Source organism: Petromyzon marinus, unplaced genomic scaffold (genome assembly GCF_048934315.1).
Source record: "Petromyzon marinus isolate PM22_M1 ecotype Great Lakes invasive population unplaced genomic scaffold, UKy_Petmar_22M1.pri1.0 PM_G_Scaffold_4, whole genome shotgun sequence".
NCBI lineage: Eukaryota > Metazoa > Chordata > Hyperoartia > Petromyzontiformes > Petromyzontidae > Petromyzon > Petromyzon marinus.
Window position 1 is genome coordinate 402070 of NW_027422983.1, and position 20327 is coordinate 422396.

Below are 20327 nucleotides of genomic sequence, written 5' to 3' on the forward strand. Positions count from 1 at the left end.
TGGGAGACTGTGACGCAGATCTGAGAGAGGTCGCTGTTGTACAGCAGCAGCAGCGGTAGCAGCTGCGGGGATTGACGGGAGGGTAGAACGCGTTGGAACCTGTGCCAGGCTAGGTGCAGGAGGTCACGGGACAGACCCAGCAGGTGACATTAGTTGACTCACCGAGATGACTGGCAGATGCACCACTGTGCCAGGCTAGGTGCAGGAGGTCACGGGACAGGGCCAGCAAGTCACATTAGTTGACTCACCGAGATGACTGGCAGATGCACCACTGTGCCAGGCTAGGTGCAGGAGGTCACGGGACAGGCCCAGCAGGTGGCATTAGTTGACTGACCGAGATGACTGGCAGATGCACCACTGTGCCAGGCTAGGTGCAGGAGGTCACGGGATAGACCCAGCAGGTGACATTAGTTGACTCACCGAGATGACTGGCAGATGCACCACTGTGCCAGACTAGGTGCAGGAGGTCACGGGACAGACCCAGCAGGTGACATTAGTTGATTCTTTAGCACCCATGCAGAACTGCCATAAAGTGGCGGTGACGTGACCACAGCGCTTGTGCCAGGTTAGGTGCACTTAAAGTGCACACTTTGAGGCCACGTGAAGTATCGAAGGCTCTCTGCGAGCCGGTCACGGGACAGACTAACCGAGATGACTGGCTGTTTCACCACCTGTGCTCCCCATTGTGCCAACTCGCTGTATTTTATCCGCCCAGTGCAACGCTCGTTGTTGTGAGCGTCGCTTCTCCAACCACTGCTGTTGTTGGGAGGGCGACTGCCTCTACTGCCCAGTAGCGTTCTTCAGGAAACTCCTCCACAGAGCCCAAGCTTGGCACTGCTGGTCGGCAAGTCCACTCAGCTCCAAATACTCCTGTGCCGCATCAGTCCATCCCTTCTCATAGTTTCATAGTTTCATTTATTTGGTATAGCCCTGTGAGCCATTCGGCTCTTGAATCGGGTGCAACGCAAACAAACAAAAAAACATGAACAAGAAAACATCTTAAAGTGACTTTGTGCATGTGCAAACAGAAAATCCAGGAAAAAAACATCAAAATATTCCTGAAATAGCACCGTACACCAACGCTGTGTGCAAAAATCCCATTGGGATGCAAGTCAAACAACAACAAGAAAACTAAGATTAAGGCCATCAGTCTAACTCCGTACTACAATAAACAAAAACATGGTCAAACCAAAAAACTTTTAGAAATCACCAAAATAAAGCCATAAATGCAATGTAACAGTGATCATAGGAACTGTGACCGAATTTTTAACAATAAACTACATAAACAACCATGTAACACCAAACCCTAGAGCCACAGCTGGCTGCATGAGTTACTCCACAAACAACAGGAGCATCGGTCGGAGTATCAAATTTTTCAATGCACCTTTAAGATCAGCACGCTAAATCACAAAAAAGATAATACTTTTTTCTTCTTTGGTTCTTTCGGTAAAGTCACGTAGAATGAGAGTAAAATAATAAATTGATCAAATAAAATAACACAATAATATTCTCACGACGTTTCGGCCACAACACAAGCGGCCTTCATCAGGTGAAGGGAGCGAGACTGTCTGGTAGGACAGCACTGGAGTGAGAGAGCCACGTTCAGATCACGGCTTTTAAGCTGTGTGAGAGGAACAAAGAGCCTTGACGAAGGGATTAGCATAAAATTTAGCATTGAAATGGCTGAATGATTAGCTTGTGACTGGTCACAGAAATAGCTATGTTAAAAGTTAAAGCATACACATCCGCAGAGGCACCCATTGTTAAAAGGAATTAGCATAGAATTTAGCATTGAAATAGCTAACTTAAGGCATACACATCCGCAGAGGCACCCCTTGATAATGGGATTAGCATAGAATTTAGCATTGAAATGGCTGAGTGATTCGCTTGTAACTGCTACAGAAATAGTTACGTTGAAGTCAGAGCATACACATTCACCGAGGCACTTAGTACAAATCAAACAGGAGAATTTAGCATTGAAATAACTAGGCGAATTTAGCATTGAAATAACTGGGTGATTTGCTAGTGACTGGTCACAGAAATGACTACACATCTGAGCTATTCACAGTACTATATAGTGAACCAATAAAAACTAAAATATAAATTACCTTCATGTTATCAATAAACTCTATATTCTCCAATCAGCTAAGCTACCAACCATAAGTCGTTATATATCACAATGCTATATGGCGAAAAAATGGGTGGATTCTTACCCTCAAATTTCCGTACCACGGATAGCTACGGGCCCCGTTCAGACGGACGAGTTCGTCCATGGTCGGAACAGAGGAGGGGGAGAGAGACAGCTGCGAAGCCCTAGTATACTCCATGTTGTAAACCATACCATTAACCGTGGTGTGAGAGGTATTAAGAGGCAATGCTGGCGAAAGAGCTGCGGTCTGAAGGTCATCGTAAAATTACAATTAATTAAGAACAGAAATGATTTAACACATCTTTCCAGTGGTTACTAAGCCTGAATCCATCTTCTCGGTTGAAATTGTCTCTGTGCTTGTATATGTGAATGGCCTCATGAACGAATCTCTCATGGTAGCCAGTTGGTTTGCAAAGAACCTCCGTCTTGGAGAAGTCAATGTCATGTGAGCCCACTGAATTGTAACAGTGATCTGCCACGGCAGAGGAGTTCGTCTTACCGTGTTTCAAGTCTGCTTTATGTTCGCGGATGCGGTCCGAGATATGTCTTTTGGTTTCTCCAATGTAGCTACTACCACAGAGGCACTTTAGTTTGTAAACGCCCGGGTACTGTATGTCTGGAAGAGCATCTTTTACAGATGGAACTAAATCACGGATTTTGTGTACTGTGTTGAATCGGACCTGGATCTTGTGTTTATTCAGGATTTTGGAGATCTTTTTAGTGACCCCTGCAATGTAGGGTAAGGTGATGGTTTTGAGTGGCTCCACAAGAGGATCCTTCTTCATGACTGGAGTGATGGCTTTGCGGATTGTGTAGTCGGAGTAGCCATTAGCCCTGAGAGCCTGGTGTACGTGCTTGAGTTCACTGGTAATGTGTTCCTGGTCGGAAATGCATTGGGCTCTATTTACCATGGAGGTCGAAAAAGATGGCAAACTACCCTTTCTGGATGTCTTAATTAAAAGGAGACATGATGGTTCAATGAGCCACTCTGTCTACAGGAAAGCTACCCATACAGATGCTTACTTGAAACCGGATTCCCACCACCATCCATCCCAGAAGAACTGCCTCATCAAGACTCTATACCATAGAGCCCAATGCATTTCCGACCAGGAATACATTACCAGTGAACTCAAGCACGTACACCAGGCTCTCAGGGCTAATGGCTACTCTGACTACACAATCCGCAAAGCCATCACTCCAGTCATGAAGAAGGATCCTCTTGTGGAGCCACTCAAAACCATCACCTTACCCTACATTGCAGGGGTCACTAAAAAGATCTCCAAAATCCTGAATAAACACAAGATCCAGGTCCGATTCAACACAGTACACAAAATCCGTGATTTAGTTCCATCTGTAAAAGATGCTCTTCCAGACATACAGTACCCGGGCGTTTACAAACTAAAGTGCCTCTGTGGTAGTAGCTACATTGGAGAAACCAAAAGACATATCTCGGACCGCATCCGCGAACATAAAGCAGACTTGAAACACGGTAGGACGAACTCCTCTGCCGTGGCAGATCACTGTTACAATTCAGTGGGCTCACATGACATTGACTTCTCCAAGACGGAGGTTCTTTGCAAACCAACTGGCTACCATGAGAGATTCGTTCATGAGGCCATTCACATATACAAGCACAGAGACAATTTCAACCGAGAAGATGGATTCAGGCTTAGTAACCACTGGAAAGATGTGTTAAATCATTTCTGTTCTTAATTAATTGTAATTTTACGATGACCTTCAGACCGCAGCTCTTTCGCCAGCATTGCCTCTTAATACCTGTCACACCACGGTTAATGGTATGGTTTACAACATGGAGTATACTAGGGCTTCGCAGCTGTCTCTCTCCCCCTCCTCTGTTCCGACCATGGACGAACTCGTCCATCTGAACGGGGCCCGTAGATATCCGTGGTACGGAAATTTGAGGGTAAGAATCCACCCATTTTTTCGCCATATAGCATTGTGATATATAACGACTTATGGTTGGTAGCTTAGCTGATTGGAGAATATAGAGTTTATTGATAACATGAAGGTAATTTATATTTTAGTTTTCATTGGTTCACTATATAGTACTGTGAATAGCTCAGATGTGTAGTCATTTCTGTGACCAGTCACTAGCAAATCACCCAGTTATTTCAATGCTAAATTCGCCTAGTTATTTCAATGCTAAATTCTCCTGTTTGATTTGTACTAAGTGCCTCGGTGAATGTGTATGCTCTGACTTCAACGTAACTATTTCTGTAGCAGTTACAAGCGAATCACTCAGCCATTTCAATGCTAAATTCTATGCTAATCCCATTATCAAGGGGTGCCTCTGCGGATGTGTATGCCTTAATTTAGCTATTTCAATGCTAAATTCTATGCTAATTCCTTTTAACAATGGGTGCCTCTGCGGATGTGTATGCTTTAACTTTTAACATAGCTATTTCTGTGACCAGTCACAAGCTAATCATTCAGCCATTTCAATGCTAAATTTTATGCTAATCCCTTCGTCAAGGCTCTTTGTTCCTCTCACACAGCTTAAAAGCCGTGATCTGAACGTGGCTCTCTCACTCCAGTGCTGTCCTACCAGACAGTCTCGCTCCCTTCACCTGATGAAGGCCGCTTGTGTTGTGGCCGAAACGTCGTGAGAATATTATTGTGTTATTTTATTTGATCAATTTATTATTTTATTCTCATTCTACGTGACTTTACCGAAAGAACCAAAGAAGATGAATCATTGCAGTCACGAAAGCTTTAAATCGAAAGATAATACTTTGCAGCGGTCATCCGGAGCGAAACATTTTATTTTATTTTAGGCCACTGAATAGCAGTGGCAAGCTAGGGGTGTACAACTCCTCTAGAGTAGTTTTGAGTGAATATCTCATAGGTAGCGATTCAAGTTGCAGTTTATTGGCAATAGCATTCCAGACCCTGGGGGCATCAATAGCAAAGGCCCTTCCTCCGGGTTTTTGTACGGGCAATAGGGAATGTGAAGCCGGTAGATGAGCAAAGACCCGAGGTCAAAATTTGTTCAAATGTGTTCTTTGAAACAGAGAGGAGATCCAGCAGCAGGCAGTCTGCGGGTTGTTTGGTTCTCCAGCTCATGGTGCGAACCCCTCGCCCACAACAGGGGGGGAAGGGAGGGGAATGAGAAGGGAGGAGCCGGAAGTGAGGGGGGGCGGGGTCTGAAGTGAGGGGCGAGGGGGGGGCGGAGGTGAGGGAGGTGACGGGGGAGAGGAGGGCCGGAAGCGAGGGGGGGAGGGTAGGAAGGGCGGAAGCGAGGGGGGAGGGGCATAAGTGAGGGGAGGGCCCGGGGGGAGGGTCCAAAGAGAGGACGAAAGAGGGGCCGGATGTGGAGGGGGGCCGGATGTGGGGGAGGGGCGGATGTGGAGGGGGTGAAGTGAGGGGGAAGGGCTGGAAGTGAGGGGGAGGGGCTGGAAGGTGGCGTCCTAGCTAGGTGCTGTCCCTGTCTCTCATCTCTCTGCGTCATCTCCCAGCTGCTCGGGACGTCTCCTGGGCTCCCGGGCGCTCCAACAGAGGTCTGACTCCACCACTCCACCACCCTCCTCCTCCTTCCCTCTCTCTCTGCGCTGTCTCCCACGCAGCCGCTGCCGTCTTTGTCTCCCCTTGCTGCTGTGGCCACGGCCCCGAGATCTGTGTCAGTGTGTGTCTGTGTGTGTGTGTCTGTGTTTGTGTGTGTGTCTGTGTCTGTCTGTGTGTGTGTGTGTCTGTGTGTGTGTCTGTGTGTGTGTCTGTGTTTGTGTCAGTGTGTGTGTCTGTGTGTCTGTGTGTGTGTCTGTGTGTGTCTGTCTGTGTGTGTCTGTGTGTGTGTGTATCTGTGTGTGTGTGTCTGTGTGTGTGTCTGTGTTTGTGTCAGTGTGTGTGTCTGTCTGTGTGTGTCTGTGTGTGTGTCTGTGTGTGTCTGTGTGTGTGTGTGTCTGTGTGTGTATCTGTGTGTGTGTGTCTGTGTGTGTGTGTCTGTGTGTGTGTCTGTGTTTGTGTCAGTGTGTGTGTCTGTGTGTCTGTGTGTGTCTGTGTGTGTGTCTGTGTGTGTGTGTCTGTGTGTGTCTGTGTGTGTGTGTGTCTGTGTGTGTATCTGTGTCTGTGTGTGTGTCTGTGTGTGTGTCTGTGTTTGTGTCAGTGTGTGTGTCTGTGTGTCTGTGTGTGTCTGTGTGTGTGTCTGTGTGTGTCTGTCTGTGTGTGTCTGTGTGTGTGTGTGTCTGTGTGTGTCTGTGTGTGTGTCTGTGTGTGTCTGTCAGTGTGTGTGTCTGTGTGTGTGTCTGTGTGTGTGTGTCTGTGTGTGTGTGTGTCTGTGTGTGTCTGTCTGTGTGTGTCTGTGTGTGTGTGTGTCTGTGTGTTTTGTGTCAGTGTGTGTGTGTCTGTGTGTGTGTCTGTGTGTGTCTGTGTGTGTGTCTGTGTGTTTGTGTCTGTGTGTGTGTGTGTCTGTCTCTGTGTGTGTCTGTGTGTGTGTGTCTGTGTGTGTGTCTGTGTGTATGTGTGTGTGTGTCTGTGTGTCTGTGTGTGTGTGTCTGTGTGTGTGTCTGTGTTTGGTGGGGAGCGATAGTGTAGCGGTTAGCGCGCTGCGCTATGAACCTGGCGACCCGGGTTCGATTCCCGCTCACGGCCAACACCAGTGACGATTATCTGAACCGGTCCCGGGCCTCCCCTAGGTCGACTCAGCCTCAAAATGAGTACCTGGTGCGGTGTGTAAACATTGCCACTAGGGAGACAAAGGCGGTCGGGCGTGGTGCTGGCCACCCACCCCCTCGTGTACCGTTCCGGCCTTCATAGGTGCTCGCTAACAGCACTTGCCCCTACAGTCTGTTCAGGCTATACGGGGGATCTTTATCTTTGTTGTCTGTCAAAACAACCCCCTACCTCCTCGCGGGGCCGGACGGGCAACTCTGTCGTGGACAGTGCTGTGGGGGGAGATCCAATTTTGATTGGCTCCTCCCCTCATGGCATATGTTTCCACCACAGGGGCTAAACGGGGGCTCTGGACGGGTGCGAGGGGCTGGTAACCCCTCCATCTTCAATTAATTACCACGAAACCACGAATTAAACTGAAATATGTAACTAATAAGCTTGTGCCGGAGGCCCCGGGGGGCCAGGCGTCTATGACGTCTCCTGGCCAAACCCCATTTGGCGGAGCCAGGAGATTGAATACCTACCCTCGGGGCTACTCCAGAAACAACGAAAAGCCACTACGGGTGGCCACGTGGAATGTTCGAACGCTCACTGCAGAGGAGAGGCTGCCACTCCTCTGTCGGGAGCTGGACCGGTACCGGCTGGATCTATGCGGCATTCAGGAGGTCCGGTGGTGGGTGTACACCCAGGACCCCATTCCAACCTAAAGTTTCCTGGTCTCAGTTATCTGATGAAAGTTGCAAGCGAGAATTTCATCATCGCTTGCGGCTGGGATTGGCATCGTCCCCGACTCCTGATGTCGAGGGTAAATGGGCGAGGTTTAGGACTGTGACTCATGCAGCTGCAATGGCTGCTTTGGGTATGCGGTCCAGACCTCCCCAGAGACCCTGGCTGACAGAGGAGGTGTTCAGGATGGTTGAGAAAAAGCGACAGGCCCACTGTCATCGGCTACAGAATCCCACGTCAGAGAATGAGGAGGCTTACCGCAGCCTTCGCTCGGAAGTTCGGAGGGCCGTGAGGCGCTGCAAGGATGGGTGGTGGTCGCGGGTTGCTGAGGAGATAGATGCTGCCTCAGTGGCCCATGATCACAAATCTCTATTTAACTCCATCAAAAAGTAACCTGCAGCGCCACACCTATTACCATCATTAGGGGAAAAAACGGTGATCCAATTTCCGACCCCCAGGAACAGGTTCGCAGATTTGCTGAGCATTTCTGTGAGGTCCTGGGGGAGGGAAAATCCCTCAGCCAGGAAAACATCGTGGCACAAAATGAGGATGACCCTGCTGAGGCTGCGGTGCCTCAAATATTGGAAGAAGTCACCCCCTGTGAGTGGCTGGCTGAGGTGCTATCTGCTGAGGAAGTATTGAAGGCGATCAGGAGTCTGAGACCAGGAAAGGCAGCGGGCAGAGATGATCTCCCAAGCGAAATGCTGAGGGAGGGTGGCGTTTGTGCACAGACTGCCCTATATGACATCATAACAACAGTCTGGACCACTGGACGGGTTCCGCAGGATTGGAAGGATGCCCTGGTGGTCCCCCTTTTTAAGAAGGGGGACCGCACAGACTGTAATAACTACAGGGGCATCTCACTCCTCAGTGTGCCGAGAAAGGTCCTGGCAAGGATTATTCAGCATCGCCTTGCCAGGCACGCTGAGGAGAGGCTTGCGGAGCCCCAATGCGGTTTCAGGAAAGGGCGGTCCTGCACAGATGCCATATTTTCTGTCTGTCTGCTACAGCAGAGGTGTAGGGAATTCCAACAAGACCTACATCTCTGCTTTATTGACCTGGTTAAGGCCTATGATACCATCAGTAGGCCTGGGCTATGGGTCGTTCTTCGTGCTTTTGGAGTACCTGACCCTCTGCTCACGATCATTAAGGACCTTCATGATGGTGAGCGGGCCCGGGTAAAACTACGTGGCCGGGATTCAGAGCCATTCCCTGTACACCTTGGGGTGCGACAGGGATGTCCTCTGGCTCCCACATTATTTAACATCTATTTTGACCACGTAGTTCGTGAAGCCTTCAATAGCTGTACCGGGGGAATCTCCATATGGTACAGATATAATGGGAGGCTAATCGATGCCCGGGTGCGGTCAAGGGATGGCTCCCTATTGCTCAACCACGTTATGTATGCTGATGATTTGGTAATAGCTGCTCAGTCAGAGGAGGAGTTGGAGACGCTGCTGCTGAGACTGGAGCGTGCCACTAAGAGGTGGGGCCTTACCATCAGCCCCACCAAAACTAAGCACCTTCCTGGGTATTTTGTACCATCGGACACTACACCCCCACAACTCCCAATCGGTGATGGGGCAGTTGTGGAGCGAGTGGAGAGTTTCCCATGCCTGGGCAGTGTGCTTTTGACCAGCTCCAGTTTAACAGCAGAGGTCTCACTCCGAATCAGTCGAGCGGCAATATCTTTTCATCGGTTGCGTAACGCTGTGTGGAAGCTACCTGGTCTGTGGCTCCGCATTAAGCTTCAGGTCTTCTCGACCACAGTCATTCCCTCGCTTCTCTACGCTTGCGAAACGTGGACCCCCCTAATGGAACATCTTCACCGGTTAGAAACATTTAGACTGGCCTGCCTACGATCCATCCTGGGTTTAACCAGGCTGGATTGTGTGAAGAGCTCACAAATCCTTGAAAGATCTGGGCAAGGTCCCATCGGTGAGCTCCTCCGGCAGGCAAGGCTGCGTTGGCTGGGTCATGTAGCCCGCATGCCCAGCCACCGCATGCCGAAACAGCTTTTGTTCGGCCGGATCGAGGGGGCTAAACGGGCGCGGCACGGGCTAGAGAGGAGATGGAGTGATGTGGTACAGGAGGACGTGGAGCTGAGTGGCCTTGCCGATGACTGGTACCAGCGGTGTCAAGATCGGCCTCTGTGGAGGAGGCTCGTGAAGGACGCTACTGGGCAGTTGGAGGCAGTCGCCCTCCAACAACAACGGAGGGCGGAGGAGCGACGCTCACAACAACGAGCGGAGCGCCGGGTGGCTAAAGCACAGCAGGTTGGCACAGTAGGGGGCACAGGTGGTGCATCAGCCAGTCATCTCAGTCAGTCGACCCGTGGCACCTGGGTCTGCCCCGTGACCTCCTGCTAGCGGGCGTTCGACACTTCACGTGGCCTCAGGGTGCACATAGCCTGGTACAAGCGTCGTGGTGACATCACCGCCACTTAGTGGCGAATGGCGGTTGTTGTTGTGTGCAAGCGGATGCCTAAACAGCTAGAGAAGAGATGGAGTACACAGCAGGCGTCAAGTTCGGGATCGAATCCACGACCTCCTGTATACCAGGCGAGGGAGTCAACATTTTATTGATTGGCTGTGTCGGGTGGAGGAGGGCCCGAACGCACACACACGCGCGCGTCCACAAGAGATCTTGACCCCAAAAAAAACAAATTACGAATCGTCTTCTCGGGCGGCATCTTTGCTCCCTTATACACCGCAATTGATGATGCTATCCAGGAGGGCACGGGACGGATGCGCGTTTGTTTTTTCTCGAGTGCCACCGAGAACTCGTCTCTCGGCAGCGCGCGAGGAACCAACGCAACTGCCGTGGCCTTCTTAGGAAATGCGTCCTCATGGACATGACCTCCGAACAAGTGACCGATTGACATTTTACAACGAAAATAGATGAACGCTGTTCGAACAGAGGGCAGTAGTGATAATAACGATGTGATTCAGTTCACCCGGAGGGGAATTCCTCGCCGATTCTCAAGGCTCTTATTCAAGAATGGGTTTGTGAGATTTTTGCACACAGAGTTGTAATAAGTTTTTTTCTTTTCTGGAAGATTTGCTGTTTTATCACAGGATGTTTCCGTTACGCGTCGTCGCTTTAAGATGTTTCTCTGTTCATATTTTGTTTGTTGCGGTTGCACCCGAACTCAAGAGCCGCATGACTCACAGGGCTATACACCTAATAAATGAAACTTGAAACTTGATTGGACTTGCCGATGGCCGCTACCAGCGTTGTAGATGTAGATGCCACTGGTTCTTCACGTTCTGCAGATGCAGATGCCATTGGTTCTTCACGTTCTGTAGACGTAGATGCCACTGGTTCTTCACGTTCTGTAGATGTAGATGCCACTGGTTCTTCACGTTCTGTCGATGTAGATGCCACAGGTTCTTCACTTTCTGTAGATGTAGATGCCACTGGTTCTTCACGTTCTGGAGATGTAGATGCCATTGGTTCTTCACGTTCTGTAGACGTAGATGCCACTCGTTCTTCACGTTCTGTAGATGTAGATGCCACTGGTTCTTCACGTTCTGTCGATGTATATGCCACTGGTTCTTCACTTTCTGTAGATGTAGATGCCACTGGTTCTTCACGTTCTGCAGATGTAGATGCCATTGGTTCTTCACGTTCTGTCGATGTAGATGCCACTGGTTCTTCACGTTCTGCAGATGTAGATGCCACTGGTTCTTCATGTTCTGTCGATGTAGATGCCACTGGTTCTTCACGTTCTGCAGATGTAGATGCCACTGGTTCTTCACGTTCTGTAGATGTAGATGCCACTGGTTCTTCACGTTCTGCAGATGTAGATGCCACTGGTTCTTCACGTTCTACAGATGTAGATGCCACTGGTTCTTCACATTCTGCAGATGTAGATGCCACTGGTTCTTCACGTTCTGCAGATGTAGATGCCACCGGTTCTTCATGTTCTGCAGATGTAGATACCACTGGTTCTTCACATTCTGCCAATGTAGATGCCACCACTGCCATTTATTGTGCGTGGAGGTTGAACTTACGACTCTCATTCCAAACGGGCAACTGGACAAACGGGATAGGTTTTTTTTATTATCTCTAAAAGTCCTGAAGTTGAATGTTTGTAAGTAGAGTAGTGCCTGTACAAACACGGGTGAACGTTTCCCCGCAGCGGCGTCGCTGAATTAGACCGGCGGCCACGATGAGCTGGGGCTACCTCACGCATCTGCTGGAGGAGGTTCATCGGCACTCCACCTTCCTGAGCAAGCTGTGGATCACCACCTTCGTCATCTTTCGCGTCGTTCTCACGACGGTCGCCGGCGAGTCCATCTACTACGACGAGCAGGGCCGCTTCTCGTGCAACACGGCGCAGCCCGGTTGCGAGAACGTCTGCTACGACAGCTTCGCCCCGCTCTCCCACGTCCGCTTCTGGGTGTTCCAGATCATCGCGGTCGCCACGCCCACCATCCTGTACCTCGGCTTCGCAGTGCATCGCATCACCAGGTACCGAGGTTCTCGGAGGGAGTTTTCACAGTGGGGGGGGGGGGGGGGGGGGGGCTACGGTGGAAATTTGAATGGCTGCCCGCAGTTGGAAATGTTTTAATTTGTTTTTTAATTAGGTTGCGCCGTCGTTTTGGTCACGAGTTTGAACGGTGAAAGTGCCGGCAAGGTTTCCCCTTGACTTAGGAACGGAGTTCCGTTCCCGAGCCCCCCCGTCGGTACGTCCGAACGGCTAGTTCAGTTCGGGAGGGCGAATGTGCGCTGTGTTTAAACACACACATGGTCAGCGTCGTAAAATATTCTGCGATTCAACAGCAAAAAGGAAGCATTGTTAAACTCTTCAACAATAAGAAATATAATACATTTGCATGCGATATTATAATTGCACATGTATAAAAGGCAAAGTTGTGAGTATGTGTCTGTTCAAAATGTTTAGCGTACTTCCCGACATGCAACAAACTTGAAATTTGCCATGTGGGTACTTTCCATACTGTACACCATGCAAACATAAAAATACACTTATTTTTTGGGGGGGGGGGGTGGGGAAATGACGATGAAGTGTGGCGAGAATCGATATCTGGTGAGCTTTGTGGTATCGATTAAACGGGAATAGGCCGATTCTAAAGAAATCTACAACCTTCGATTCCTTTGCGCGATCTAAAGAGTCGAATCTTGGCGCGCGAGCGTACGTTTTTTTACGCCGCGTGTTGGGTTTCATTTTAGTTTTTACGAATGAGGCAATGATCAAAGTTTTTTTTTCCACTTGTATATGTTATGTTTTTAAGTTTTGAGAAGTGTTTCAATATATGTTTTCCCCCGGGCAACGCCGGGTGCTTCCCGCTTAGTAGTAAATAAAGCGTCAAATTTTAAAGGAAGGTAAATATTTTCACTTACCTCGAGTCCCGACGGTGGCTCGCTCGTAGCGAGGGGTGAAACTTCGACGCCGCCGCCGCTCTCTGTCGTGGTAGGATCGAGTACAAGCGAGACGAACAAACCAAGCGAGCCAAGCGAACCGGCGGCCCCGACCGCGTGATTGAATGCACGGAGAAAGAGGAGGAGGTGGAGGTGGAAGAGGAGGTGGAGGAGGAGGGTGAAGAAGACGGTGAGGGGAAGCAGCACAACGAGCGGTGGAGGATCAAGACGGACGGCCTGATGGTGGCCTACACCCTCCAGCTGCTGGCCCGCACGCTGGCCGAGGTTGGCTTCCTGGTGGGGCAGTACCTGATGTACGGCGTGGAGGTGGCCCCGCGCTTCAAGTGCGTCCGTGACCCCTGCCCGAATAGCGTCGACTGCTTTGTGTCGCGCCCCACAGAGAAGACCGTCTTCCTTCTGGTCATGTACGCAGTCGCCGGTCTCAGCCTCCTGCTCGAACTGTCCGAGATTGCCTACCTGGGGCTGGGCACCATCCACGACTCGCTGAGCGGGAGGCACCGGCCACGGAGCAGGTGGGGGGCCTCGCCGGCGCGGTTGGCATTGCGTCACGTAAACTAAATGTGCCGGGTCGCTACCGGCTCGACACTCGCCGGCTGTGTGTCAGAGAGCGACCCCCAACTACGCCGACAATTCGAGTTTCCGTGACGTTTCGCCGATGATGACAACAGCAAAAAAACATCATGGGACCTCCCTTGCCAGTAACAAAATATAAGAATTGGTTTTACCCTTTCTAGTAATAAAACAGCTGTGTGAACATGATAACACCAAACGTAAACCTCTTGCAAGGAATCATCTCACTGCATTGGCCACGCACACGGTACTTGTAATGAACATGCAAACAGAAAAAAAACATGCTCTGGTAGTCTACGAGATGATGATGATGCATTGTCTTTGAAACTGATTGTTCCACACCAGAGACAGCTTTCTTTAGAGCCTCGTGTGTCTCACCCCGAGCTGTCAATGTCTTCGTAGTGGCATTGTCCTCTCATCTAACACTGTTTGAGACTAGGCTCTAAACAAAGCTGTCTCTTATTCTTGGTTCTTTCAGTAAAGTCACGTGGAAGGGAAATAATAACGGTTCCGTCAGCTTCCCAACCGCTATATATAGATGTTGTGTATAGTTTTTAGTGTAGTGTATAATGTAGTGTATGTGTTGATATCTATGTATATAGATGTTGTGTATAGTTTATAGTGTAGTGTATAATGTAGTGTATGTGTTGATAGCTATGTATATAGATGTTGTGTGTAGTGTATAGTGTATAATGTAGTGTATGTTTTGATAGCTATGTATATAGATGTTGTGTGTATTGTATAGTGTAGTGTATAATGTAGTGTATGTGTTGATAGCTATGTATATAGATGTTGTGTATAGTTTATAGTGTAGTGTATAATGTAGTGTATGTGTTGATAGCTATGTATATAGATGGTGTGTATAGTTTATAGTGTAGTGTATAATGTAGTGTATGTGTTGATAGCTATATATATGCTGTGTGTAGTGTATAGTGTATGTGTTGATAGCTATGTATATAGATGTTGTGTGTGTAGTGTATACTGTATAGTGTAGTGTATGTGTTAATAGCTATGTATATAGCTGTTGTGGGTAGTTTATAGTGTAGTGTACAATGTAGTGTATGTGTTTATAGCTATGTATATAGATGTTGTGTTTGTAGTGTATAGTGTAGTGTATGTGTTGATAGCTATGTATATAGATGTTGTGTTTGTAATGTATAGTGTATGTGTTGATAGCGATGTATATAGATGTGTGTAGTTTATAGTGTAGTGTATGTGTTGATATCTATGTATATAGATGTTGTGTATAGTTTATAGTGTAGTGTATAATGTAGTGTATGTGTTGATAGCTATGTATATAGATGTTGTGTGTAGTGTATAGTGTATAATGTAGTGTATGTTTTGATAGCTATGTATATAGATGTTGTGTGTATTGTATAGTGTAGTGTATAATGTAGTGTATGTGTTGATAGCTATGTATATAGATGTTGTGTATAGTTTATAGTGTAGTGTATAATGTAGTGTATGTGTTGATAGCTATGTATATAGATGGTGTGTATAGTTTATAGTGTAGTGTATAATGTAGTGTATGTGTTGATAGCTATATATATGCTGTGTGTAGTGTATAGTGTATGTGTTGATAGCTATGTATATAGATGTTGTGTGTGTAGTGTATACTGTATAGTGTAGTGTATGTGTTAATAGCTATGTATATAGCTGTTGTGGGTAGTTTATAGTGTAGTGTACAATGTAGTGTATGTGTTTATAGCTATGTATATAGATGTTGTGTTTGTAGTGTATAGTGTAGTGTATGTGTTGATAGCTATGTATATAGATGTTGTGTTTGTAATGTATAGTGTAGTGTATGTGTTGATAGCGATGTATATAGATGTGTGTAGTTTATAGTGTAGTGTATGTGTTGATAGCTATGTATATAGATGTTTGTAGTTTATAGTGTAGTGTATAGTGTAGTGTATGTGTTGATAGCTATGTATAGATGTTGTGTGTAGTGTATAGTGTAGTGTATGTGTTGATAGCTATGTATATAGATGTTGTGTATAGTTTATAGTGTAGTGTATAATGTAGTGTATGTGTTGATAGCTATATATATAGATGTTGTGTGTAGTGTATAGTGTAGTGTATGTGTTGATAGCTATGTATATAGATGTGTGTGTAGTGTAGTGTATGTGTTGATAGCTATGTATATAGCTGTTGTGTGTGTAGTGTATACTGTATAGTGTAGTGTATGTGTTGATAGCTATGTATATAGATGTGTGTAGTTTATAGTGTAGTGTACAATGTAGTGTATGTGTTGATAGCTATGGATATAGATGTTGTGTTTGTAGTGTATAGTGTAGTGTACGTGTTGATAGCTATATATATGTTGTGTATATTTTATAGTGTAGTATATGTGTTGATAGCAATGTATATCGATGTTGTGTGTGTAGTGTATAGTGTAGTGTATGTGTTGATAGCTATGTATATAGATTTTGATTTAAAGCTTTCGTGACTGCAGTAATTCATATTCTTAGCTCTTTCGGTAAAGTTACGTTGAAGGGAAACAATAAAATAATAAAATATATATAAAACAATAAAAATTCTCACGACGTTTCGACCATAACACAAACGGTCGTCATCAGGTGTGTCGGTTTGCATTATTTTTTTTATTTTTTTACAGTGTCTTTATTTATTTTAAGAAAAACGTCAGCGCCACGCGCAGCGATTTGGCAGTTTATTTAGAAGGACGAGTCCATCTATGTTCTGAAAAGAGGAGGGGGGAGACGAAAAATTAATGTATGCTGTCTGAAAGCCACTGTAAGCGTGAACAATCAATTAAGACTTGAAATGGTTAATCAAATCTTTCCAATGATTGCTAAGCCAGAATCCATCTTCTCGGTTGGAATTGTCTCTGTGCTTGTATATGTGGATAGCCTCATGAACGAATCTCTCATGGTAGCCAGATGGCTTACAAAGAACCTCTGTCTTGGAAAAGTCAATGTCATGTGAGCCTACTGAATTATAACAATGATCTGCCACGGCCGAGGTGTTGGTCGTACGGTGTTTAAGGTCTGCTTTGTGTTCACGGATGCGGTCCGAGACGTGGCGTTTGGTTTCTCCAATGTAACTACTACCACAGAGGCAACTTAGTTTGTAGACACCAGGGTACTGTATGTCCGGAATCACTTCTTTTACAGACGGAACCAGATCACGGATTTTATGTAATGTGTTGAAACGGACCTGGATCTTGTGTTTATTCAAAATTTTAGAGATCTTTTTTGTGATCGCCGCAATGTAGGGTAAAGTGATGGTTTTGAAAGGCTCCTCAAGAGGGTCCTTCATGGTTTGAGTGATAGCTTTGCGGATTGTATAGTCGGAGTAACCATTAGCCTTAAGAACTTGGTGTGCGTGCTTGAGTTCACTGACTATGTGTTCCTGGTCGGATATGCATTGGGCTCTATGGTACAGAGTCTTGATGAGATAATTCTTCTGTGATGGATGGTGGTGGGAATCCGGTTTTATTGTTTTATATATATTTTATTATTTTATTGTTTCCCTTCAACGTGACTTTACCGAAAGAGCTAAGAATATGTATATAGATGTTGTGTGCACTATACACTGCACTATACACTGCACTATACACTACACTATACACTGCACTATACACTGCACTATACACTACACTATACACTACAATACACTGCACTATACACTGCACTATACACTGCACTATCCACTGCACTATGCACTGCACTATACACTACACTATACACTACACTATACACTACACTATACACTGCACTATTCACTACACTATACACTATACACTGCACTATACACTGCGCTATACACTACACTATACACTACACTATACACTACACTACACACTACAGTACACTATAAACTACACTATACACTACTATCCACTGCACTATACACTACACTATGCACTGCACTATACACTACACTATACACTACACTATACACTACACTATACACTACACTACACACTACAGTACACTATACACTACACTATACACTACTATCCACTGCACTATACACTACATTACGCACTGCACTATACACTACACTATACACTACACTATACACTGCACTATACACTACACTATACACTGCACTATACACTACTATACACTACGCTATACACTACACTATACACTGCACTATACACTACATTATGCACTGCACTATACACTACACTATACACTACACTATACACTGCACTATACACTACACTATACACTATACACTGCACTATACACTACTATACACTACGCTATACACTACACTATACACTACACTATACACTACTATACACTACACTATACACTGCACTTTATACTACTATACATTACACTATACACTGCACTTTATACTACACTATACACTGCACTATACATGCGATATAACCAAAAAACCCTCTATCATGGAGAGTGTATATATATATTTTGTTAATGAAAATACTCTTATTGAAATTCGACTCGTTTCTAGGGTGGCAGATGCTGTCGAGCCGGAGTCCACGGCGGGTCCCAGAGCGACGTCACCATCGGAATTGTGGCAGCTCCGTGACGAGTTGAAGGAGCTTCAGACGGAGCTGGGGGCGACGCCGCTGGCGGCGCCTCCCACGGCATGGACGCGCCCCACGACCTGCACGTCTTGATTTAGCGGGATAGTTTTACTCTCGGGCGTAGGTTATCGCTCAAATCGCTTTTTGCCATCCCACGTTCCATTTACTCGGCCCCCCAATGCCCCGCCACCGTTTTGATCGTCTCGACTTTGGAGGTTTTCTTGACATTCTTCCGTCAAGATTCAATCGGAGGCGACCGTTTGCGCTTTTAAGATTCGAGCGGCAGAGTGCGGGCACCCCGCTAACGCGCTCGCGACGGCACGGGGGGCACGCCAGCACCCAGCCTCGTGGCTCGGGTGATACGGCGCTGGGTTTGTAACCCAGAGCATTTAGAGTTCAAATCTCCTTAGAACGCGTTTTGTGTGACATCGTGGCTTTCGCATTCGGTCAACGTATAAACGCACGAGTTGGGGGGAATGTTTGCGTGAGGGTTTGTAATCAATATGGAGGTGTGTTTTGATTAAAGAAACCCAAATATTTTTGTTACTTTAGCTTACTTCTTAATTTGCGTGAGTTTCTGTTGTCATTTTTTGTTAAACTTCCTCACTCATCAGTGGACAAGAGGGCCCGAGTTTAGCGGGCACGTCGTTATTATACCGTAACAGCCTGCTCCGATTTATATTGACAAAACAAAAGGCGTTTAAGGTGTTGGCTATGCCAACAGTGGATAACCTGGAGTTCTGCATTAATTTTGTGCAGTGTTTGAAAGCTATTATTCATCATTAGACCTCCTTTGCCAGTACCAAAATGTAATGATAGGGTTTTTCCCCTTTTTTCTGGCAACAAAACTGAAACCTTTTTACGAGGATTCATGTCTGCATTAACCGCAATACCTGCAGTCAAAATGCAAACAAAAAACCTACTATGATAATATATGCATTGTCCTTGAAACTGATTGGTCCACACCAAGGGACGGCTTTCTTTTGAGCCTCGACCCAATTGGTGCTCGACCAGATGATGCCAAAAGGCGTACAGCTCAAAGACAATGCACTCATTATTTTGATAGTGCATTGTCTTTAGCAATCAGGTTAACTTTACATTTGGTTGACATTGTCGCGGCAGAAAAAAAAAACAGTCATGTTATCTACAAGGTCCCAATCAGATGTGGACATTTTATCTGTTAATGCTAAGTGTGATTGTAAGAGACATTTGTCTAAATTATCAAGTTCAAAACGGAGCAGTCTTATCCTCTCTGATATTAGCGATAGGCTAGCTTACGAGAAGTGACAGCGGCAGATGCGAGTCTAAATGCGATCGGTATTACCTTAGTTGATACATTCGTAATGAACTGCACAAGAGGTCAGAGATGAGCACGATGGTCAGAGCTACTTTAACTACAGCAGCTGCTGGACCTTACGATGTGCTCTGATGAGGATTCGTGTGAACATCGTGACCGCAGGAGGCGAATGATGACTGACCAGCACTCGGTTTGACCCCGTGGTAGACAGTGCACCACGGGTGGATGACATAAGTGGTGGGGAACCACAAATAGCGTGGAGTGCTGACCATAGCTGCGTTGCACGTTGCTCGATGGACATTTTCGGAAAGGCGATGACAGATGAATCAATCTCTGTCCAATTTGCCGGTAATGGCACATGCTGCTAATCGTTTGTCCAGACAATTCTGTTGTGGGAGAACAGATGCAATATTAGATTTACGGTGACAAAAAAAGACGCACACATCGCCTATGTTTTGAAAACTAAGAAGTTAAACTTTTTTCAGTGCAAGCAGCAGTCATATTAAGACTTGCCATCATACTTATTGACAGCGACCAAGTCAACACTGGTGTCAGGGCAATGGTCTGATGAACCTGAATGCTTTTGGCAGCAGCTCACTGCGCAGCTCCTCTGTTGACTGAATAAATAGCCTTGGTGTGTGGACTCAAAAATAAAATTGGCATATTTCACCAAATCTGGATGTCGCCTGATGAAGCTAATTGTAATTACTGGCGAAACGTCACGGTACTCAGACTGTAAATGTTGTGGCTTGGCTCTCCAACACACCGGTGTGCTGTACTAGTATACTACACTATACACTACACTATACACTGCACTATACACTACACTATACACTACATTATACACTATACATTACTATACACTACACTATACACTACTATACACTACACTATGCACTATACTACTATGCATTACATTATACACTACTATGCAATACACTATACACTACACTAGACACTACACTATACACTACACTATACACTACTATACACCACACTATACACTACACTATACACTACTATACACT

At 46.4% G+C, this 20327-nt stretch overlaps 1 protein-coding gene across 2 annotated transcripts; it reads left to right on the plus strand.

Annotated features, from left to right (window-relative positions):
• Positions 1-5558: 5558 nt before the first annotated feature.
• LOC116937364 (gap junction gamma-1 protein-like) lies at positions 5559-18553 on the plus strand. Of its 2 annotated transcripts, none has more exons than XM_076061705.1 (4): positions 5559-5667; positions 11646-11977; positions 12943-13419; positions 17927-18553. In XM_076061705.1, exons 2-4 carry the CDS (start codon positions 11676-11678, stop codon positions 18093-18095), a joined length of 948 nt encoding a protein of 315 aa, XP_075917820.1. In that variant the 5' UTR covers positions 5559-5667; positions 11646-11675; the 3' UTR covers positions 18096-18553. The 2 variants fall into 2 exon arrangements, with proteins under 2 accessions (XP_075917820.1, XP_075917821.1); XM_076061706.1 differs by having other exon boundaries at positions 17935-18083.
• The last annotated feature ends 1774 nt before the right edge of the window (positions 18554-20327 follow it).